At 38.5% G+C, this 26,251-nt stretch overlaps 1 protein-coding gene across 1 annotated transcript in view; it reads left to right on the top strand.

Moving 5' to 3' along the window:
- The window catches only part of LOC121387467, a 42,359-nt gene extending 32,459 nt beyond the window's left edge, over positions 1-9,900 (top strand). Inside the window, exons 11-12 of the mRNA XM_041518591.1 lie at positions 732-860; positions 2,886-9,900. Coding sequence (XP_041374525.1) covers positions 732-860; positions 2,886-3,657 — 901 coding nt within the window. The 3' untranslated portion in view covers positions 3,658-9,900. The remainder of the gene's footprint in view (positions 1-731; positions 861-2,885) is intronic.
- The last annotated feature ends 16,351 nt before the right edge of the window (positions 9,901-26,251 follow it).

The raw sequence follows: 26,251 nt of genomic DNA, 5'->3' as shown, positions 1-26,251 counted from the left end.
GGGGGGGGGGGGGGGGGTCCGTATCGAACCAGACAGACGAATCACGTGGTAGCAGAATTAGTGAGGGGTAACTCATTTAATTGAAAAGGCAAACCGACCTCGGTGGTGTCCTGGTTAAGCCATCGGACATCAGGCTGGAAGGTACTGGGTTCGAAGCACGGTACCGGCTCCCACCCTGAACGAGTTTTAACGACTCAATGGGTAGGTGTAAGACCACTACACCCTCTACTCTCTCACTAACAACTAGCACACTGTCCTGGACAGACAGCCCAGATAACTGATGTGTGTGTGCCCAGGACAGCGCGTTGAACCTTAATTGGATATAAGCACGAAAATAAGTTGAAATGAAATGAAATGAAATGAAAGGGCTTGTGCAGATGGGAAGAGGGTGAACAACATACACAGGTTTCCCCACCCCTCTTTTACTACTACCAGGGCCAGTTTTAAGTTGTAACTCTTCCTTGAAACAACACACACAGGTTTCCCCACCCCTCTTTTACTACTACCAGGGCCAGTTTTAAGTTGTAACTCTTCCTTGAAACAACACACACAGGTTTCCCCACCCCTCTTTTACTACTACCTGGGCCAGTTATAAGTTGTAACTCTTCCTTGAAACAATTATGCATCAGCTTCTGGACACGATGATGTCCATTTTTACGATGGGAATTACATCATTTCATTGTGGGTTTTTTTTTTTATCTCTTCTGTTTTGCTGTCCATTGCTGTTTCAGTTTGGACATGGGGAAACCAGGTACACCGGGGTCAGGGGACTTGGAGGCGGCGTTGGCACGACTTTCGACCCTGCACACGACAGTAGCGAACGATGGTCCTTTAACCATTATTAATTTTGCTGAAGAAAAGTAAGTTGTCGTTGGTCATCCTTGTCGATAAGGGGCGGGACATAGCCCAGTGGTAAAGCGCTCGCTTGATGCGTGGTCAGATTAGGATCGATCCCCGTCGGTGGGCCCATCGGACTATTTCTCGTTCCAACCAGTGCACTATGACTGGTATATTAAAGCCCGTGGTATGTGCTATCCTGTCTGTGGAATGGTGCTTATAAAAGATCTTTTGCTACTAATGCCAAAATGTTGCGGGTTTCCTTTCTAAGACTATATCAAAATTACCAAATGTTTGACATCCAGTAGCCGAATATTAATACATCAATGTGCTCTAGTGGTGTTGTTATACAAAACAAACTTTAACTTTAAACTCGTGGTCAATAACATTTTAGCGACTGTCCTGAGTTTGTCGCCATATGTGTTGCTACTAACAGACCCGTTTTGAGACTTCCCGAAGTTTGCCGCTATTGTAAGATGTTTCCATCTAACACAGCCTTTTTAAAAGAGATTGCTTTGGGTTTGTTGCCATTTATAAGTAACTGTTAAAGTTTGTTTTGTTTAACGACACCACTAGAGCACATTAATTTATTAATCATCGGCTATTGGATGTCAAACATTCGGTAATGTTGACATATAGTCTCAGAGAGGAAACCCGCTACATTCTTCTATTAGTAGAAAGGGATCTTTTATATGTACCATCCCACAGACAAGATAGTGCATACCACGGCCTTTGATATACCAGTCGTGGTGCACTGGCTCCATTTATAAGATGTTTCTAACTAATACGATCTTTTTAAAAGAGACTACTCTGGGTTTGTTGCAATTGTTAAGATGGTTCCATCTAACACAGCCTTTATTACTACTAAAACTTCACAATAAATTTATTTTCATGTTGATATCAGTCTGTATATCCAATGTGTTTTTAGTCTTGCTAATGTTTGTAATCGCTCAAACTTCATTTTATATATATACATCAACAATCAGACCTCGTTAGAACGATCATGTTCGTCCCTGGGTCACTTTGTCGTTATATCGAAATTGCCGGTGTAACGAGGTCTGACTGTATGTGCATATATATATATATATTCCATGTCCATGCAAAGATAGTTACATAGATCAAAGTACGGCTAGAAATGCGTTAGTTATGTGGTGACTGATACTCTAAACAAGAACCCTCCACCCTGGATTCAGCAGCTGGCGATGTCAAAAGTTGGACCCGTGGTGGCCGTGCGTGAAACTTTAGTAGGCCTAAGACCAAAGAATACCCGCACCCGCTAAACAAGAATCGTGTGAAATTTCAGACGTTGCAAATGATTTTTCACTATTACACGGAACCATCTTATCTTGAGCTGAATGCATGGGCGGATCCAAGGGGGGGGGGGGGGGGGGGGGGGGGGGGGGGGGGGGGGGGGGGGGGGGGACCAGGGGGACGCGTCCCCCAAAAAAATTGTTCAAGTGCCCTCAAAATGTCCAAGTGCCCTTTTTGTTTGTAGAATTTTTTTTTTTTTAAGTAAACAATAATTATATTGTAGATAAATGAAATCAAGATTTTCGTGTACATGCGCAAGCTTGCAGATATGTGTCTGTGTTATTGAGTCTCAATGGGGCCCCATTGAGGTTCTAACGCGAGTGACGCCAATTTACTTCATTATTGCTAGTATATTATGACGTAGAACTGTAGGAATTCATATTAATTGTAAATATCAAAACTTGTAGTAAGGTGCCCTTTTGACGAGTCAATGTGCCCTTCTTTTTTGGTCCCCCCCTAAAAATATTTCCTGGATCCGCCCATGGAATGTCCAGATCAGTGGTTAATGAAATTGTTAATGTAGGCTAGGCAAGAAAGAAATAAGTGTAACGGCCTAACACATCCACAAGTATAACCGTGAAACGTATCTTGGCTGGATACAATGTTTAGAATATCGTGTCTAACGCCGATTGCGCACGCACAAATAAACGCATGCATATACGCACGTAAACACACTCGTTCCACTATTTATATTACCAACACTCATTTTTACCTCTCAAATACTTTTATTTTTACAGTGCTATAAAAACTGCCTCTCCTGTGGAGTCATCTACAAATGTGGCGTCTGGACGCGAAAATACTGCGTTTTCTACCACCCCGTTAACAGTCTCAATTTTCCGGTTCTTGTCATCACTGACAAAGCCCACCTGCTCACCGACATTTCTGACAAACCCAGCTTACAGTGTGACATCATGTAGTGGAATGAACGCAGTTTTGTGCCTAGATAGCCACGGTGCCAAAAAGAAAGCATCGATAGTTCAGCGTTCATCGTCAAGTTTTACGACATTCCCGTCAGTCCGTCGCAGGACGTCACTGCCCAATGAACTGGTCGCCTCACCTTTGCCGTCAAGCAACTCTCAAAGAGTAACAATGACATCGGCACAATATGTCACGTCATGTCTTCCGACTTCCGCTACAGTTTGTTCGAGAAACGAGGACAATGGTGAATCAACTCACACCACAACCTCTCGGAAAACATCTAGAGCTGTGCGTTTTTCCGACTGGTCACTTAATAATGACGTCATGCCAGTGAAGACACTTCAGACGTCACAGTCGGTACCGTCGATGAGAATGACTTCATGCACCAGTGTCCTGGGCGCTCTGACGTCATTCAGGCAGACGGGAACGTTCAGTGCCCAGCAGACGACTTACGACAAGAATATCGGTATCGCATCGGTATTATCGCCCGCTCTCGAAAGATTGGTCAATTCATTTCAATTTCAGTTCAATTTATCGCCCAATACCAAACAATTTGGTGTCAGCAAACATAACAGAGATAACAACAAATAATAATAACAACACTATCAATGTACAGGCCAGACGAAGACACAAAAGTTGTATAAAATGAAATGACTATATTATCAGTTGGTGTGTAGAGGCATCTCCATGAAAGCCGGCGATCACGATCGCTCGCTAGACTGATTCTTGCATCTAACGTCAGACGAATGTGATGTGATAGAACACGCTGATACCAGTCAAAGTGTTCACGGACGTCCGGCCTCTTGAACATGCCACTGGCAAAGACGAGATGGTCGCGTCAAATAAAACGTTTTGTTAGGTCATTTTCCCTTTAGTTACAGAACATCAAACAGAGGGAAAGTATAAATTTAGAAAGGTGAAAGATTTCATAAGGCATTTCAGAATGTGTATTGCAATTTTAATGAGGAACTATTTTCCTAATTCTGGACAAAATATTAATTTTAAGTTTTGAAAGATGAAAGAAATAAAAAGTACCTTTTGTCAAATATATCATATCACAAAATTACCGTTGGATATGTTTTATTTATTGTGTACGAAGCCAAAACAAGGGTCCAAAAAGTGACTGTCGTCGACCTTAATTGTGCATTAAAAGGTCGTTGGTTAGTAGTGTTCCCGTCTCTAATTTTGGTATCGCGCTCATGAAATTGTAAAGATTCGTCACCGTTTTTGTCTGTTTTCATTTCAAATGTTGCACAAAATAGCATTTTAAACATGCATAACGGTTAACTGCTTTAATAGGCAATTCAAACCAAGCACCAACTTTGTTTACATATCGCTAACCATGTGCTATAAATAGTAGCGTTGAATACGGCATAGTTCCGGCAGTTGAGTTGAATACAGAAAAGTGTATTTCATTTTTGTATTCAGTACTGTATTTATATAGTAAGATTTAATGGGTATGTAATATATATATATATATATATGGTCAAATCCATGTAGCTATCCCCATAGGGCCATTTTTAAATCTTCATATATAATCAAACTTTTTCTGGCATTGGAAGGAAGTATCTATGGGGGATGTAAACCTAATAATATAATATTGCTGAGTTTTATTTACATGTTTGGTATACAACACTTCAAAACCATTCCACAAACTGAGTTCTAAACACGTGAAAAAGAGCCAAACTTCAAACCTTATCCATGAGATTCTAATAAAGCCTGACATTTTTATTTTATACCATTAAAGAATGGTTATTGTTGCTACTTTATCATGAGAACATTTTATTAATTTGACCATAAATATGTAGCCCGACCAATGTAACACCCGTAACGGAAAAAGAAGAAAAGTTGTGTTATATTATTTAGTTTTGATGGTAGAAACCCAATATTTTATTTCTTCTTTATTTTCTTAATTACTATTAATATGAAATGAGTTCAGGAATTATCTGTCAAACTGAATTGATTTTCCAGCGTTACGGGTGTTACATATTTGAAACGTTACGGGTGTTTCACATTATGTCATTTTAACTTTTTACTTAAGTAAAATCATAAAAATAAATTTTCAATTCATAACTATGTATAAATGTATATAGTTGTTTGCATTATTGTAGCTTACTATCAACAATGGCGTTTGGAAGAAAAAACCCCTGATATATATGAAATTACTGTGTGCAAAAATCCATACTGATCTACTACAAAACATTAGCATGATCCGAAATGAATTGGTTATACAAATTTTATAATTCTAAGCATGAAAATATAAGTAGAGTACAATATAATAATTATGAAAGGTTATATGTTGTCGGCCAGTTGGCTACAACTGAAACTTTTGATTCCAAAACCTACATCCAGCCACAGATGTTCAAAATTGCCAGATGAAACCATCAGTCTTGTCTGCAGATTTTTCGAGAAAGATGATATCTCACGACAAGCCCCGGGTAAAAGGGATGTTATCATTGATAAATCAAACAAGAAAAAACCCCAGAAACGCCACCTGACAATGTCAATCGGCGGAGCGTATTCATGTTTCAAAGAAGATAACCCTGCAGTCAATATTGGGCGTACAAATTTTTTTGAACTCCGTACTATTCACATGCTTCCAGCAGCCGACATGCCAAAAACACACCCAGTGGCTTTGTTTATATGACGAGAATATCATCATGACTCTTGATTGTCTGTCCAAGAAGGCCTCAAATGTGTTTCATCCATAGTCACAGGATTTCAATGTGTTTGTGCAACATCAAAGACATGCATGAATAATGACTGTGAAACACGTTGTGATGAGAAACTATTTATTGAGGCATTTGAATCGAAGGTCACCAGAATAACCCGAGATCATGAAGCTTCATGGTATCAGTGGATCAACGTTCATGCAAAGTTTGAGAAACAACTTCAGCAGGGTACTGTAGGTGAAGCTATGTTATTGTTGAAGTCAAAATTACAAAACTTTCTCATTCATTCCCATGTAAAGAGGGAACGGGCGTCATTCTTTGAGAAAGTAAAACATGTAACTGATCCATCACATACAGTAATTCAAGTTGATTTCTCAGAGAATTATACTTGTGTGTATGCTGACGAAATCCAGTCTGCTCACTGGCATCAGAGACAAGTTTCATTATTCACATCCGCTGTGTGGACTGTTGGTGGTATAACATCGTGTGTGTTTGCCAGCGATAATCTCACACATTTTTAAGAAACTGTTGTTCCATATATTACACTTCTCATTCACAAAGTTTTGAAAGCAAACCTTGATGTAACGACCATCCAAATATTGAGTGATGGAGCAGCATCACAGTTCAAAAACAAATTCATATTTAGATTTCTGACGACAATCAAGGCAACAGTGGAATGGAATTTGTTTGCTTCTTTCCATGGTAAAGGTCCCGTTGATGGGATTGGTGGTATTGTTAAGCGTACTGTTGAATGTTGTGTTCGAACCCGCAAAGTGAGTGTACAGGATGCAAGTTCATTTGTTAAGGCTGCAGAAATGTGCAATATCAATATTGAAGTTGAGGAAGTAACAAAAAATGACATGGATCAATGTTTCAAAAGATCCCCTGTACGAGACAGTCAGTCAATGCCATCCCCACGATACAGAGCATTCACTCTTATACAGCCACAGATAAATGTGACAATGGAGCAAGTGTTGTTGATTATTGTGTTGCATCACCTATGTTATTTCAAACTGTGAAGGATTTTGTAGTAGAAAATAGAACTGAATCAAAACATTTACCAATAAGTCTAACTATACATACAGGAAATGCACAAATTTCTGATAGTAGTTGTACATATATAGAAACATTTATTTGGGATGATAAGAAGAATGAGTATACTGCAAATATTGCTAACTCTACAAATTCTAGTTTGTTAATTAATGCTATATCAATGGTAGATGTTGATGTACATGTATCGGTACAGATGTTTAACGACATGCTGATTTCCGTTGGACAGTCTTTATTATATAGAAAGGGCACATATCGGAAGAATCATAATAAATGGTTTGATGGTGAATGTCGCCAATACAAAAGACAGGCAAGATATGCACTTAGAAAATATAGATAATTTAGAACAAGGTATAGTTATGGTAAATACAGAACAGCAATGAATAGATATAAAGCACTTGTAAAGGTAAAGCAAGATATTTATGTAAATGATGAAATCGATAAATTGTCAACAGCTGGTAAACAAAAGAATAAAGTATTCTGGTCCCATTTAAGACGCATGCGATCGAAACAAGATATAAACATTCCAACATCACAAGATAAATGGTTTACACAGTTTACAACATTATTCAAAGAAATTGATGATGATAATGACATGGTTTATAATGATGATAAAGTTCATTCTATTAATAGCAGAGGACAAAATTTAGATGACATTATGACAGGTTATACTGCCTCAATAACAAGATGTGAGATTGAATCTTCTATTAATTCATTGAAAATGGGCAAAGCAGCAGGGTTTGATAATCTGATTGGGGAAATGTTTATTTTTGGTAAAGATTATTTTTATGAATATATGATAAAACTATTTAATACAATTTTTGATAGTGGTGTATTCAAAGATATGTGGACAAAAGGAATGATAGTGCAATTTATAAGAATGGATCAAAAGATAATCCAGGTAATTACCGTGGAATTACTTTATTACCTGTACTTAGTAAAATATGTATCTCTATTATCAGTAAAAGGATAACAGACTGGGCCAATGATCATAATAAAATAACCAAAGCTTCAGCATTTCATTGCATAGATAGAAAAAAGTTATTGTTTCTCCTACAAGCTATTTATAAAACCTTTATGTCATGTATCAGAACAAATGATGGACTAACAGATTTTTTTTAGTGCCCTGTCGGCCTTAGGCAGGGGTGTGTTTTAAGCCCGATACTGTTTTCTTTGTATATAAATGAACTTAGTGGTGAGATGGTCAAGTATTGTGAAAGAGGTATCCAGATGACACCAGATCTTACAGAAATTATGATGTTGTTGTTTGCAGATGATGTTGTTTTACTTTCAGATACACGAGGGGGGTTACAAAAGCAACTAGATATACTGTATAATTATTGTTAAAAATGGAAGCTGATTGTAAATTTACAGAAAACAAAAGTAGCAGTATTTCGAAGAGGGGGGGGGGGGACTTTGCTCTACTAAAAAATGGTATTATGGAAAGGAAATACTAAATGTGGTTCCACAATATATCTATCTTGGGATATGTTTCAATAGTCAAACAGGTTTAGCACAAGTAACTAGTCATTTAGCAGTCAAAGGTAAAAGGGCATTAATAGAGGTTTTGAGAACAATGTCAAACTACAAAATATTCCCATTTCATATTTATTTTAAAATATTTGATACACAGGCATTACCTATTTTATTGTATAGGTCTGAACTATTGGGTTTTCAACAGTTCGAAAGTATAGAAATAGTACAATATATGACTTGTAAACGATTTTTAAATGTAAGTAAATATGTACCAAATGTCATGGCACTATGGAAATGTGGAAGATATTTGATATACCATAACAGTCTCATTAGGTATATACAGTATTGGATAAAATTGTTGCAAATGCCAGTTTTCAGATATCCTCGTAAAGCTTACATGTTATATTCTTTAGATAATGCAGGAAGATATACGTGGGCTACTGCTATCAAGAAAATTATGTTTTCTTTAGGTTTTGGATATGTGTGGATATCTCAAGATGTTGGGGATAAGTCATTATTTTTAGCCACATTCAAACAAAGAGTAAAAGATATTCAAACACAACATTGGATTACGAAAATTAATTCTAGTAGTAGGTATGATATATATTGTAAATATAAATTAAATCTAGAACCTGAATTATATCTTACATCTTCTGCACTTGACATGTATAAAAAGGATATAGCACTGATTAGAATGGGAGGAGTGGGTTTAGCGGTGGACGAGGGTAGAAATATAGGTTTAAATAAAAGGGATAGGATTTGTAAATTATGTAATAAAAGAGAAGTAGAAAACGAATTCCATTTTATTATAAATTGTCCATTATATGAAACTTTAAGAGAAATGTATATACCTAGAAAGTTTTTGACAAATAGATCCTTGTATACTTTTAATGAATTGATGTCTACAAGAAATGAAAATACACTCAAATATTTAGGTATTTATTTAGCTAATGCATTACAGTTAAGAACAGAAAGAAGTGGTGTAAGTTACAGATCTGGTGTGTAAAGTAAATGTATAGAAGATTATAACTATGATGTTCATATAGTGGTACTTTGGAATAATGTCACCTGCACAAAGGTCCAGTTGTTCAACAATCATAAGCCAACTACACGTTGATAAAGAGTGTGTATGTGGGTGAGGGTGGGGTATGGTAATAAAGGAAAATAATAAATATGAGAATAAATTATATGAATCAAAACTATAATAGTGGGATATAAGTTAATTTGTAGACTTATATGAGATAATGTACACCAAAAATAATTGTTAGAAAATACAAATATTGTTATTCTTCCTAAAATCTATATACAAACTAATTGCAATTAAATAATATTTAGTTTGCTATATGAATTGTTGAACAACGGGTCCTTCAAATGTCACCTTTTGTTGTCTGTAAATGGGCTATGGCCTAAAAACGGAATAAAGAATTGAATTGAATTGAGATAAGTCAACCACTGTTTGCCGACAAACGTCTACGGCTATACTTCAGAAAGCTCATAAATTCCATGGTGAATAAAATAATGTCCTCTACTCTCAGTATAAACAAGTCAGTTTTGTTGGTGATTATATTAATAAACCTATCATCGTTGTTTTGTTTATGTATGTATATAAATATGTTTCAATAAAGTTTATACATTATTTTAAATTTTTCTTTTTCTTTGATTGAATAAAACTTTTTTTTATTAGGTTTAAACTTGACAGTATTCGAAATATGAGAGCTGAAATAGATGGCATGTTGCTTTTAATATGGCGGACAAAAATGTAACTCCCGTAACGTAACACCCGTAACAGTTATCACTGTTATCATTGTGCATCATTGACTTAATATCTAGCAAGCAATGAAACCAGGTTCTATTCCAGTAATTACCTAAGGCCACCTACCCATATGATACAAGTTTTATTAAAATTACCCATACACATCACAGGATTTTGATAAAATGTACTTCTTGAAAAACGATTTGTCCATTTAGTGTAACACCCGTAACGGAAGTTGGTAGGTCTTTTAATTAGTACATAGAATTTTAAATCTTAAATATTTTATGGAAGTTGGGAGAGAAACATGTTAACTGTATAAAACTCAAATAATGGGGAGAGTGATACAAATAATATTCTCTGCAACTTCACTTTAAAACATTTACCCCCTCAAAATGTAACACCCGTAACAATGGATTTGACCATATATATATGTATATATAACTTTCCATTTTTTTACCCCAAGTTATTATTATTTATATATTTATTTATCTATTTTTTCCAGTAGTATCTGATTGTGATTATACTCTCCTCGTATCACTTTTATTGTAAACTATTAACTCTATTTGAAATTTGGAGTATATCGCACATATGTCCTAGGATGAATTGAAATCAATCGACTCGGATTCTCTTCCGGTTCCAGCCAGTACGCCACGACTGGTACATTAAAGACCGTGTTGTGTACATGTTACTGCGTAGCTAAACAATCGGACAGGGAAAGGCAGGGGGCTTGTGACCCCCCCCCCCCCCCCCCCAACACACACTTTAGGTCCACAGTAATTACACTTTATGTTACTATATGTATAATTATTTTATTGTGTCTACGCACCAACCCCCCCCCCCCCCGACCACACACACACACACCACCCCTCGAACAAATATAACGTGTTCTCTTAGTTCAGATATCTCTCTACAACCCTGTATTGTCCTGCTACGTTGTAGTATTTCTAAGTCCAGGTTCTCAGACTGCACATGCAGTATAAGCACATCTCACTCAAGTTTTGTATCTGCTAGTACCACTAACAGGTATGTTTGCAACAGTCGGGGCAAGTCTACTTGGGTCTGACTGGGTTTAATTTGTATGTATATTGGACTCTATCGTGAAGGTTATGGACTGGTCCATAAATTAACTCCATCCGTTCCTCCTTTAGAGGCAGTTTAAGGGCAGTTTAGAATGGGAATGGGAACTGCATTAACGTGCCCATATCTAATGAAGGTTCAGGCACGTCCACCCCGGACTTAGCCTTTGACTTCGCCAGTGACTAATTCCGGGACAGGAAGGGGAGGGTAATTTTGAGGTGGGCGGAATTTGGAAAAAAGTTGAAGGTGACTAGAGCAATTTAGACGCAGTGCCAAAGGTAAAGGATGACAGACTACTTACAAGAAAATAAACAAAGTTTTTGAAATGGCGGCCAAAATTTTTATAGTCTGACTAAGTCCATACTCACAGAGGCAAAGGAGGTTGGTAGGGAGGATGTCGTCTAGGGGGTCCCGATGAGGTTTGTCGTGTCAAGCTGCGGGAGGAATTGCCGGTACGGGTCGGCCGCTAGCAGGCTGGTGAGAGGACGGTAGTCCTTCCCCGTGACTGTCTTCATGATGCGGTGTAAGGTCGGGTTGTCCATCTCCTTCAGTAGCAGTCCTTGATGATAACGTCCCGCCCGGCGGACGCTGATGACGATCGCGTCCTGTCTCTCTCGCAGCTTCATTCCCAGTCTGGAGCTCCACGCGGTAAGACGTGTTTGTTTCGCTTGTGCACACTGCACGTGCTTTCGCGGCTCGACTTGGGAATCCATCACTTCCTTGTTTTTGTCAGCGAAGTCAAGTTTTCTACTTGGATGTATGCGGCCATTGGAACTGATTGAACGCTGGAACGCTTCTCGTTTCGACAGTCTGCACCACCAGGTTGGATTCTTTTTTAGCGAGATTCCTTGCATCCACGTCATTTCTCCGTCTGTCTATGTTGACTTGCTTTTTTTTCCGCGACTCGTATGACGGCCATTCTGCAGAACGCCACGGTTGTTCGCGTTTAGTCTCTACATGTCCGAGCCTGTCCTAGCAGCACTGGAAGATTGACCGCCCCACTCTAAGAAGAAATAGGAAGCGGGGTCGGCCCCTACTACTTTCTAGACTTTACTTTGTTTTATTGTGATACCATCTCGTATCCTCCGGAGTCGGGCCCGTCCGCACCACTATACCAACCCATGACGACTGGACTATACCCTAGTCTGATTCTCTCTCTCGTTCAGACGGATCCGGCTTCTCAAGATCTGTATTTCAGCACAGCACTACACCTTCAACGTCTATTGACTGTCAATCTAGGGGTTTTCTTGACGGGATGCAACCCATCTCGTCCCTACAAGCTGTGCACCATAACGGCCTTAACCAGGCCACTCACGTAGACATATAGATCGGACTTTAAACTTTTAGACCTTCGTTCAAAGTTTATGTCGAAATTATCGAAATTGTCGAAATATTATTAAATAGTCCGATCCTCTCTTCTTTCTCTTATTTATTTTTGGACTGTCCTTCTAAAATGCTCCAAATTATATAAATATTCGACCGAGCAGTCAGTTCTTTTTATTTTTGGCTTGTAACTTTTTTCTTTTCTTTTTTTTAGATTCTATTAACTTTTGTACCAATTGCTATTTTCAAAATTCTGCTAATTTTCAACTCTACACCCCCCCCCCCCCCCCCCCCCCCCCCCTCCATCCCGAGTCAGGCCACCGATTTTATCTAATTTCTTTTTGACCACCCGATCTAATCTAGCGACGAAATTTAATGAGTAGAATTTTCTTTATTAATTACAATGCGCATCAAAATTTTAAAGGCCCACTATTTAATTTTTGGATGTAAATTTCAAAATTGTCCGCTTAATTGTTTTCTGTTCCGGGACAAGCCCCTGGCTATCCAGAGACAGGCCCCGGGACGGACATGCTCGAAACTCTAGTGGTATATGAGCATGTAAAAATTATTCGCGCTCGCACTCTCGCAGCTTGATCTTGTGGAAGGCGAACTCCCCCTCTGCACGGCTCGCTGGTAACTGCTGGAAGGCCTCGTGCTTCGGTGTACTGATGAGACGGCGAACATCCTCCAGGTTGGTCTTGTGGAAGGCGAACTCCCCCTCTGCACGGCTCGCTTGTAACTGCTGGAAGGCCTCGTGCTTCGGTGTACTGATGAGACGGCGTACATCCTCCAGGTTGGTCTTCACAGGCTGAACGTAGCGCTGTTGTAGTCGGCCGGTCGGCTGTGACCATTGTTCAGCTTGTCTCATGTCGGGGTTTTGACGACAGCGACGGTTGGCTTGGCCTGGCTTGTTGCCCGCTCGGTGGAGCGGTCGCCTTCCTTTTGGGTACGGCAGCTTTCCGGGCCGGCGTCTCAACGGGTGTCGCCTGTAAAATCGGCGACACAGCCGGAAACGCTGAAGTATGGGCCGGTGGAGTGGGTCGCCGATACGATGTGTCACAGATAGCTGTGTCCAGGTCGTCCGGTTCCGTCGTGGTCGTTGAAGCAGGATCCGTTGGGGCAGCTGCCTCTTCGGTCCTCTTCTTCGTCCTTGTGGTGGCGGCGTTGGGCGGTGAAGCAGAAGGGGCCGCTGCCGGCAGTTTAGCCACCGGTGTTGGCCCCCCTGAACCGCCCCTGGCGCACGTCTCCTCTTCCTCCATCTTCCCTTCTTCTGTATCCTGTCCCCATACACCAAGGTCACGGTCGCCCGTGACTCGGTGTACCTGACTTTGTACTCCAGTAGAGATCCGTATGTCGTAATTAATCCCCCCCCCCCAGGTGTGTGTGTGGGGGGGGGGGTGTAATTGCAGAGTGCAGTCACACACATCTGTTCGCAACGGCGTAATAACTGAGAATGCGGAAGTTTAGAGGCGTTTTGAGGACGTGTCGTCGTTCCTATACAATGCTGAAGTGTCCTCGTAGTTTCAACCACCTTGATTTGGATTGGCTGTTGTGTTTTGGACTGAGCCACTACAATTTAATTGTCAATCACCGAATCTTAATATAAGGCAGTCAATATACGTTGTTATGGAATCAGACTAGAGTTATCCACCCTGCAGTCCCCTATTTCACCGGCTCCAACAGCCATATTTGGTATTGAATATTCTTTTTATTGCCTGTATTCAACTTGACATATGTATTTAAATGCCATATGTCAGTTTGAGTGTCATGGTGAAAACAATTTTGGTCTGATAGGCATCAGACTAAAGTTATCCACCCATTTGGTTGCCCAAAATACGGAAACGAACGTGAGAAAATATAGTTTTCTTGTTATGTGATTAATAGCTGGGTAGCTGCTTTGTATGCTGAATTGTTACACTGGGTTTGACAGGGAAGAGGATGCAGTTAGTGAATATGTGTACTTGGTTTACACTGGATACTGCATAATGTCCCCCACAGCACCTTGAAGTCGTGCAACATTTGTGTAAAATGCACAGAAATGGGTGTGATTCGGTCCCTTAGCCCACGTGTGTTTGTTTACATTGATATAACGTAAAAATGAGGTGGACGACAGGGGTCGTCCTTTTGAGTGTTCATTGGCCCCAGGCAGGTAAGGTTTCTTGTGAAATGCCAATGGCCTGGTGAAATTAATAAAAGTGCTACAGCCTCTGGGGCTATATGAGAAAACATAGTGTAATTAATTGTGGTTTGAGGCCTGATATTATGTATTTTTCGGCGGACCGTTCAAAATTGCGCCTAATTTCCGTAATACAAGCTGCGCACCCTTTCCATTTGGCTTTAATTCTACGGGGCATTCCAAATTCCATAGCACCCATAACCACCCTCCGCCTGATACTGACCCGGTCGGGCTGCTGGTGCTCCCTTGCACCTGCCAGTGTAGGTGGTCCCCCTTTCCACCCATCCCCACCCTTTCCTGTCCTGGGCAGAAGAGCTGGCCGAGGCCGGCACCTGTGCCCAAGATAGGCGTGCGCTATAACAGCTTGTTCTGAATGTGCACGTTAAACACTCTGACTTGACCTGACCTGCTATTATGTTTTTTATTTTTGGGGTTATTTTTGACCAGCGGCTTTGGCATTACATGTTTAGGTTTACAGTTTGAACCTGGGTCAGTTCTCAATCCTGGCAAGGACGTCAGGGGCAGGGTTTTTGAACCAGTGCTGCAGTACGTGGAAGCGACAGGAGTGAGGATCTCGGCTCCCCTCTATAGCATAGCTCTTGGGAGGGGTCTGCTGTTCGGAGTCGTTTACGAAATTATCCACGAAGAAGTTTACCCCAAGTCGACGGCTTGGTTCAGTATTCCATCCTTCCAGTTCATCGTATTGTTTTCAGACCAACCCATTAATCGGTGTTCGTTTGTTTGTTTGTTTTGTTGTTGTTGTTTGGTTTGTTTGTTTGTTTGTTTTGTTGTTGGGGGTTTTTGGGATGGTTTTTTGCTTGTTTTTCTTTCTTCTTTTTTTTTGGGGGGGGGGGGGATTTGGGTTTTTTTGGGGGGGGGGGGGGCTGTTGCTGTTGTTTCCTCATCTTTTTTTTAAGATAACCTTTCCCTTTTCTAACTATATTTTTATTTTTCAGGCGACCAAAGAATGTCTTGTGTTAGCAATGTGTTATTGAGATTTGTATATTTTAACGCTGAGATGGGTGGGCGTTTTATCTCATTATATTTTTCTATTTTCTGTTTCAGCTCTACTCATTGCAAATATCATATATATATATATATATATATATATATATATATATATATATATATATATATATATATATATATATATATATATATATACTGAACAAAATAAGAAATTTCCGCTAACTTTGCTTGAACATAACTTGATGAAAACAAACCGGGGGATAATTGTTATATATGCGTTTAAAGAGTGTTCCATGATGCATCGTTTGGTGCAAAAATCATGGCCATAGGTTAACAGAAACTGGGAGAAATTTTGACCAAGTGTGGTAGGGGTTAAAAAAAAACCCATCCACTTAATAACGGGTATGACCACATTTTTAATTGACCACTGCAGTGCATCGCAGGCGCATAGAATTGACTAAAGTGTTGATTTCTGCCTGTGGAATATTGTTCCATTCCGCACACCCTAGTTCCATCCAGCGAAAATAAATTATAATTTGGTTAATCTACAAACCTGTAACACACTTAGATCACGTTTTTATCAAATAGAGTGAAAAAGCAGGTTTTATATCGATAAATACCATGGAAATCCCCATGTCCCAATTGCTTTAAATAATTTTGAAAGTTTGTATTCTGATGTCACCGGTAGATGTCGCTCGAAGCACAACAATGCCTACGTCACGACAAATTTCACAGACTTTGGGTGCGTTCTTTTCACCTCTCCTGGACATGTTCCAACTGTTCTGTCCTGGTTGTATCCCCTCTCCAGATATCGTAGGACTTAGCAAAATTATTGGTTTTAAGGGTTTGTAACGTTTTGTATTGAGATACTTATTTGTCTGAACTTTATTGTTACTGAAAATGTTCACGAACTGTGAAGCAAAATCTCACAAATGAACAACACAAATCGGATGTTGATTGCGCGAACCGTGCACGAGAAAACACGTGGTATACCAACGTCTGTGACATTGAAATGGAAATATCCCGTCTAAAAATAGATTAGACCTTGTCTGCTCAACGGTTTTTTTCTCAAACGTGCGTTAGTTTTTCAGAAATACGAAAAATGCATTTTGTGGTATTACAAACACCAGGATTACTAGGATTACCAAAAAACACTTCAGGTGAATGGAAATGTATATTCTAAATAATAAACGGTAAGTAAAGTGCAATTTTATTTGTGAAAAAATTGTTTAATAGCGAAAAACAATTCCGTAATGGTTAACAACTAGCCGTAACTAGGGTGTGTCCCTTTAATGAGCGCTTGACGAAGTTCGTTGACGTTAGCGGGTGGGTTGGAACGACGCCTCAATCGTCTGTCCAGACTATCCCAGATATGCTCGATGGGGTTGAGATCAGGACTTTTAGCAGGCCAGTCATCAATGAAATCAATGTTATTTGTCCTAAGAAAATTTACAGTGTCTCTAGCTGTATGAGAGGTGGCATTATCATGCTGAAAAATCGAGATGTTGGCGTTGTTATGGAACATAGGAATGACTTGATGAGCGAGAATGTCATCGCGGTAACCTTGAGCATTTAAATTGCTATCAATGACGACTAGTGGTGAACGATAACCATGGGCAATGACCATGACACAACCCCCACCCCCGAAACGATCTCGTTCAAGAAGACAACAGTCAGCATAGCGTTCATTTCTCCTACTGTAGACGTGCACCCTGCCATCACCACGTTGTAAAGAAAATCTGGATTCATCCAAAAAAAGAACGGTATTCCAGCGTCGCCGTATCCAACGAATGTGTACACGTGCTTAATTAAGACGATTTAGACGATGACGTTGCGTTAAAAAGAATCCGAAGTAAGGACGTCGTGCCTGTAAACCGTTTTCCCGCAGACGATTACGAACAGTTTGCCCACTGATTCGGTTATTGTGAAGCCCAGGTGTGTTAGCAGCAGTAGCAGTGGCAGTTTGGAATCGATTGCGCAAATGCGTGTTCATGATATAGCGGTCTTGACCACGCGTTGTAACACGCGGACGTCCACGACGTGGCAAGTCGTTGGTGCTTCCTGTCGTTCGAAATCTTACGCGAAGATTTCGTATCGCTCGATTAGAACTCCCAACATGCCTTGCAACGTCTTCTGTCGACATGCCAGCATCAAGCATGTCAATCGCCCGTTCGCGTAAATTATTGGGTATTCTTGGCATACTAAAAATGCTACAATGTAAAAAACGTTAATTTTTTTACAAATTTTGAAGAGTTTTCGTTCATTTGACAACAATGTCAGTAAGACAAGTAAAACAAATTGACCGAATACTACACGAGACATGTCGAACCATAATCGATAAAATTCATGAATCCTGACAATACAGCTCAAGGCTAATACTACCTATATAATTTCATTACACAATGAATTCTTTAACACAACAAATACTATATGTACAAATCGGAAGTTTCTTTTTTTGTTCAGTATATATATATATATATATATATATATATATATATATATATATACATGTACATACATTGTGTATATTATGGGTTGATTTACCTTTGTTTTAGCTAACCATTAAATGAATTTTAACTATAATTTATTGAACCGTGGTGGCATCCCCCCCCCCCCCCCTCGGTGCCTCAAATCGTCATGATTTGTGCCATGTTCGGAGGGACGCGGTGGGGTGGGGTGGGGGGGGGGGGGCAGAGCAAACTGGTGTGGTAAAGGTTTCCATCTGCGATCTGGTTCTATCCTTCCCCTACGCTTTTTTGTTTTAGTTCTTTAATTTAATTATCTTTTTTCTTTTTTTTTAATTCTTTTTTTTAATAAGTTAAATAAAGTTTATTAAGGTTATTTAGGTTTTTTTAGTTTTTATTAAATTAATTAATTTATTTGTCATTGATTATTGGTGTTTATATTGTTTTTAGTGTTGCTGTTAGTATTATTATTTGAGGGGGTTTTGTTTGTTTGTTTGTTTTTGTTTGTTGTTTTTTTAAAATTTAAATCGAATTAATGATTAATAATTAATTTTGATTGTTTTAATTAACTAATTAATTAATAAGTTATTATTATTATTATTTTTAGAAAACAGTAAATTATTATTATTATTATTTTAAATATAAAGAGACTTAAATTTTTGCCGTGATCCGCTGCCTGCCGCGGGGGGGGGGGGGGGGGGGGGGGGAGAGACTGTTAAGAGATAGGAATGAAGCACTGAAGACGGGTTAAATGGGCCGGTAAACGTAAGTTGGCAAGTTAGGAATTAAGACAGGTTGACCTGGCTGCATTCCTTGTTGGATAACACTTTTAGAATTGGTTTCGAATCTTTATTGGTTATCCAAGCTTTCATTTTGTATTTGGACACCCACACAAAATGGCACAATTTACTTTTATCCTTTTCGGCTTGCCCATCTAAGTTATTAACAACTATTATTTAGTTTTTTTTTTTTTTCTTTTCTTTTCCCCATTTATACTAAACAAAACTTAAAGCCATAGCTCGAAATCACCACACACACACACACACACACACACACACACACACACACACACACCCTTCCCTGTCATGGGCAGAACTCTCTGGCGAAGTCCGAGGTTGTACCCACGACAGGCGTGCTTGAACAGTTCTCTGGTGGAAGCATGCCAAAAAATTACCCACACGCTATTATGTATTCATGTTAATTCACAATTGATAGTATGCTAGTAGCCAGTATATCTTATATTGTAACAGAATGTTTACACGAAATATATGAAAGTCGTGGGGTTTTACCTCCCCTCGAATAGAGAGGGAACTGTCACACACACACACACACACACACACACACACACACACACACACACAAACACCTACTGCCCCCGACGAATGTAAAATCGACTTGTTTACTACAATCAACCTTAGTCTTCTTTCATTCATCCAAATTACAACAATTCTGATCAGTAATTATCAAGTTTAAATATTAAATCTAACATCTATTCCAGTTATATTCCACATGTATCCGTATTTTAAAACAATAGAAGTAAGTGCCTTCATCCTGAATTTAATTTCCTTAAGCTTGCACACCACCATTAATTTATTCAATGCATTTCTGGACAATGTCTGTCAGAATAATTATATTCTGTGAAAAATACAATGTCCAGAGATCTACAGGTACCGGTATTATTGTACCAAATCACATTGTTTCCAGATCAGAGGTCGATATGTACCATAGGAAGTAAATGTTACTATGTGATTCGTGAATATATATATCGTTTGTGCAAATACTATAATATATCCGGTTATTTGGCTTTTGTTACCTGACGAATTATTACACCAATGATATGTGCTGCTTGTTGATACCTGGGGTGGCAAAAACAATTACCACATGGCTGCTAGTTTTAGGTTGAGTTGTACCAAAGAAAAACGTTCTCTGGACCCATATTCACAAAAAGGTGTAAATTTACGTCTACGACCAGCACTTACGTCTGCCGTAGATTTACGATTTACGATGTTTTGTGAATATGGGTCCTGTTTTGTAGTGATACGTGACATTAATTATTTGTGCAAATACTATTATTCATTCCCAATCCACCGGCCTCGGTGGCGTCGTGGTTAGGCCATCGGCCAACAGGCTGGTAGATACTGGGTTCGGATCCCAGTCGAGGCATGTGATTTTTAATCCAGATACCAACTCCAAACCCTGAGTGAGTGCTCCGCAAGGCTCAATGAGTAGGTGTAAACCACTTGCACCGACCAGTGATCCATAACTGGTTCAACAAAGGCCATGGTTTGTACTATCCTGCCTGTGGGAAGCGCAATTAAAAGATCCCTTGCTGTTAATCGGAAAGAGTAGCCCATGAAGTGGCGACACCGGGTTTCCTCTCGAAATCTGTGTGGTCCTTAACCATATGTCTGACGCCATATAACCGTAAATAAAATGTGTTGAGTGCGTCGTTAAATAAAACATTTCTTTCTTCTTCTTTTTTCCCAATCCAATATTATAGCCGATGATTAGGGATGTCACTTGGTGGGGGACTGGAGGATATATTTGGACGTGGACACAAATGATATGTGTTAACGCAAATGGATGAATTGAAATAAATAGTTGTATTCTTCTACCAAAAATATATTATATTGGACAATATAGGCCTATTATCAAAACCTACGATACAATAGACTGTATCGAAACTGGATACACCTAATTTACATATCCAGGTCAGACTTCTTTGTTATGTGATTCTATCTATCGAAAAGCCCGAAACAAAAGTTTTCGATCAGGTCATAGGGTCGTCTGTCCCATACGACAATACGACAAGTGCCCGACAATCACCAAAGCGACAGAGAATGGTACACTCGTAGATCAAATACTTGTTTATCTTGGGGATACGTTTATTGCATTAGTCCTAATGGCATTTGAGCATATACCATATATACATGCGTATTAAGATACAATGCCTCGCACATTACAAAACCACAGTGATTAATAAATGCAATAAAATGGTCTTAGTCTCCCCATCCCACCATGTCTAATTATTAGTATGTAAATATTGTAATCAATGTAAGAGCTGCCAACAACGCATGAATAAACGTTGTCTGTGCTGTAAGTTAGTTGTTTAATAAAAGTTGATCACCACAACGACGGTGAAGTGGTAATAGTTTAATATGTGGTGATTGAACACGAAATGCCATTTGGATTCCAAATAACTTGTGCGTGTCACAACACATCAAAACGACAATGTGAGACAACATTTTGTCGCATTTACGTAGTTATTTTTGTCGCGTTTTCGCTTTTATTTTGTCGCATTTTCGCTTTGTCGCGTTGTCGTTCCAACTTTGTCGCCCTCTATTATAAGCGCAACAAAGCGAACACACGACATGGCACAAATGCGCCACCATAAACGGTATTGCCTCGTAGCTCGTTATGTATTCTCCAAGTCTTTTAGCAACCCGTTTCCCAAAACCTGGCCTTGTTAAGATATTAATGTCTTGAAAATCACAGACTGCTATCACAGCATATAATATGTAGAAAGTGTATAATTACAAAACGCACGTTGCTAATGGTAACAGTACTAGTAGCAATGTGGTGGCAGCGAGTAGCCGCTCGTACTGACTATTAAGTGTCTGTTACGTCACCACATCGCCATTGGATGTCAAACATTTAGTAATTATGACATATTCTTAGAAAGGAAACCCGCTACATTTATTTTTTCAATTAGTTGCAAGGGATCTTTTATATGCATCATGTCACAGACAGGATAACACATAGCACGGGCTTTGATATACCAGTCGTGGTGAACTGACTGGAACGGGAAATAGCAGACTGGTACATCAAAGGACGTGATATATACTGCCTTGCAAATGGGAAGGTGCATATAAAAGATCCCTTGCTACTTTATCATTAACACCCTCCGCCTGTTACCGGTCCCGGTCGGAAATAATAACCACATATTATACAACGAGTCTGAGTAACTTTATTAAAGTTCCTGTATCAACTGTAGGTTCAGGCACGTTCATTCCGTGCCCAGTTTATGGCAAGGCCAATCACAGGGCGTGGGACAGAAGGGTGTAGATTCAGGCACGTTCATCCCGTGCCCAGTTTATGGCAAGGCCAATCACAGGGCGTGGGACAGAAGGGTGTAGATTCAGGCACGTTCATCCCGTGCCCAGTTTATGGCAAGGCCAATCACAGGGCGTGGGAAAGAAGGGTGAAGGTTCAGGCACGTTCATCCCGTGCCCAGTTTATGGCAAGGCCAATCACAGGGCGTGGGACAGAAGGGTGTAGATTCAGGCACGTTCATCCCGTGCCCAGTTTATGGCAAGGCCAATCACAGGGCGTGGGACAGAAGGGTGTAGATTCAGGCACGTTCATCCCGTGCCCAGTTTATGGCAAGGCCAATCACAGGGCGTGGGAAAGAAGGGTGAAGGTTCAGGCACGTTCATCCCGTGCCCAGTTTATGGCAAGGCCAATCACAGGGCGTGGGACAGAAGGGTGTAGATTCAGGCACGTTCATCCCGTGCCCAGTTTATAGCAAGGCCAATCACAGGGCGTGGGACAGAAGGGTGTAGATTCAGGCACGTTCATCCCGTGCCCAGTTTATAGCAAGGCCAATCACAGGGCGTGGGACAGAAGGGTGTAGATTCAGGCACGTTCATCCCGTGCCCAGTTTATAGCAAGGCCAATGACTGGGCGTGGGACAGAAGGGTGTAGATTCAGGCACGTTCATCCCGTGCCCAGTTTATAGCAAGGCCAATCACAGGGCGTGGGACAGAAGGGTGTAGATTCAGGCACGTTCATCCCGTGCCCAGTTGTTGTTTTTTTTGTTTTTTTTCCATATTAATAACTGTTTATTTTTTCTTGACCATTTCCTTGTTGACAAATATCAACCCATGCAAAGGGAGAAGACATGGGGTGTTACAGTAATTTTATATATAATTTATACACACATAATGTAGTTACTACTTTATAGGCAGATTTAATTAAAATAATATATTCATAAGGACCTGGATTTTAACAAGTATCTAGAGTAAATGAAAGTATATAATGATATGTGAAAATGAGAGAGAGAGAGAGAGAGAGAGAGAGGGGGGGGGGGGGGGGGCGAACAAATATGCACACACATACACACACACGCACGTGTTTTGATTATGTACATATTTATCATTATTTATAACAACATTTCAGTGGTCTGTAAAAAGAAGTAGGATATACAATAGGCATACAGATATGAAGGTGTTTTACTTTACATCAATTTTACGTGACCTGTTCGGGCTGATGAAAACAAATGAATGAACAAATATAATTTTAAGATTATATATCAAATAGAGAATGGTGCATTGCCCACTTGGTAACGAATTTATTAAAGCAGTTTTTACTGTAGTGAATATGTTTCTCATTCAGGTATCTTTGTTTAACTTCGTTTTGGAAATGAGTAATGTTTAACTGTACATTTTGCACTTTGCATTTATATATAAAATACTTAGCTAACAATAATAATAAATCAAAAATATTATCTGTTTTAGTATTACTTTTACATCCAAATATAACAAGTTCAAATGATAAATTTAGGTTAAATATATGATTATAAGATTTTAATAACCAATTCAAAATTTTTTTCCAAAAAAGCTGAACAACTTTACATTCCCAAAATAGATGTTCTATAGATTCTCGCATTTCATGACAAAAGAGTACACATTTCACTGTCAATAAGTTTTAGTTTATAAGCAAACGTGTTGGTAGTCAGTATCCTATGTAAAATTCTATATTGGAACCATCTTAATTTTATTTCTTGAGTGGTTATAAATGGCTTTAAATAGATAACAGACCAGTTTAGGTTGGAAGTGAAGTGAAGTTGCCATTTTAGTATGGCAATATTTGGAACTTACGACAACGTTAATGTATAATAATATAATTTTGAGCCTTTTCTAATAGAGCAAAGTGTTCGTTGAACCGGAGAATCGTCCAAGGAGATATTTGTTTCAACTTTTTTAATATTTGTTTTCCTAAAATATGACTTAACGGAATTAACAACGCCATGGTATTCTAGAAAAGAAACATCTAACTCGTATATATCATTAAATTCATTTAAAGTCAAAAAATCTCCTCGCTCATTAACAAGATCGCAAATCTGATAAATGCCTTTCTCAAGTCATTTCTTTTTCAAAAAGGTTTTCCTATCAATTTTTATTTGGGAATTATAAAAAAATTGGTTCAGATAAGAAATCTTCAAAGGATGTTACTTTTATTGCTGTCGAGAAGTCGTAAAAAGCCTTAATACAGTCCTTCCAAAACAGGTTATTTACATTTTTGAAACATTTTGAGGGGAAGTCGTTACCAATTACAGAAATATTACGAAATTGAGGAAAACAAGCAAATAAAATAGGTTTCCATTTTGAATCTTTCGTTTCCAATTTTCGAATCCAGGTAATCTTTAAAGCCTTAATATAATTAAATATATCTATCATACCGAGGCCTCCTTCTTTAACAGGTTTACATACAGTTATTCTTTTTACCCTATCTGGTTTTTGGTTCCATACAAACCTGAATAATATTTTGTTTAATTCACCCTGAAACGACTTAGTGGGGTTTGGTAAAGTTAAGAGTAAATAGTTGAGTTTAGATATTAATAAGGCTTTTATTATAGCTATTCTGCCAAGTGGTGTTACAAATCTTCTCATCCATCTATTTATAATCTGTTTAATTTCAAACAGTTTAGAGTTGTAATTAAGTTTAGTTATTTCAGAAATATCAGTACTAAAGATAATTCCAAGTGCTTTAAAAAGTTGGAGGATTCCATTTTAGATTTAAATGTTGTAAATATCTTACTGAACTATTCTTTTGGGAACCAATCCAAATAACTTCAGATTTATCATAATTTATTTTTAGTCCTGATAAATCCGCAAATCTATTTAAAGTTGCTATAGTTTCTTCAAAAGATGTTCTGCTACCATTAAGTATAAATTCTGTATCTTCAGCGTATTGTGAAATAAGATATTCTTTGCTGTTTAATATTCTTATTTTTACGAATAAGCTCTGCAAGAATTTCTACACAGAGGAGGAATATATACGGAGATAATGGGTCTCCTTGCCAGCATCCTCTGTAAATGTTAAAAGATGATACATTTCCGTTGACTATAACACTGGATTTAATATTTTTATAGAACACAAAAATCCATCGTTTAATATCTTCTCCAAATCCAAAGAAATCAAGAGTTTTATGTAAAAATGACCAAGAGATTGTATCAAATGCCTTTTCAAAATCTACTCTTAGAAGCATTCCTGGAATATTTTGGGATTCAGTACAATACAAAATATCATACAGGATCCTTATATTGTCACCGATGTATCTATTTGACATAAACCCAGTTTGATCTTCACTATGGAGTACCCCTTTTAGTCTTTCTGATATGCAGGCTGATGCTAATTTATAAACAATATTTAAGAGTGAAATGGGACGCCAGTTAGTTAGAAAACGTTTGGGTTTATCGCCTTTGGGTATGCAGGTAATTATTCCAAGTTTCTGTGTTATAGATAATTCACCATTAATAAAAGCATAATTCACAGATCTAAGAACAAAATAACCAATATTTTTCACACACAAAAAAGATAAAAATTCGGCAGAGAAACCGTCAGACCCTGGACTTTTATTGTTCTTTGTACGTTTTAAAGCATTTGAAAATTCTTCATATGTCAATAAACCCTCTAAAGTGTCTGCTTGTTGTCTGTTAAGTTTATTTATATCTTGACTTAAAAATAAGTCATGTAGGTCAGTATCAGCTATCGTATCTTCTTTTGAAGAATAGAGGTTTTCATAAAAGTCTTTTGTCTCATGCACAAATTAATTTTTATTTGTAACGATAGAACCATAATTTTTCTCAATTTGAGTTATAGACTTGCTAATAAAGTTCATATTTTTTAAGTTACAGAAATAGTTAGAAATTCGTTCACCTTCATCTATCCATTTGGCTCTAGATCTGATGTAGACACCCTCCATTTTCTTTTTACGCAGGCTTTCTAAGTCTTTTCTTTTTGTCTGTATAATTTCAAAATCTAATTGTTCGCTATTTTCTAATATCTCTATTTCTTCAATCAGCTGTTTTTCTAGTTTACAGTTTTCTTTTTTCAAATACGATGAGTATGAAATTGTCTTTCCTCTAATTTCCATAAGTAATACTTCTAGGAATAATTGATCATTTATTGTAAAATTTATTTCAGATAGGGTATATCATCA

The sequence above is a fragment of the Gigantopelta aegis genome, chromosome 13, assembly GCF_016097555.1.
Source record: "Gigantopelta aegis isolate Gae_Host chromosome 13, Gae_host_genome, whole genome shotgun sequence".
NCBI lineage: Eukaryota > Metazoa > Mollusca > Gastropoda > Neomphalida > Peltospiridae > Gigantopelta > Gigantopelta aegis.
The sequence above is the reverse complement of the archived record's forward strand: the minus strand, read 5'-3'. Positions and strand labels throughout refer to the sequence as shown.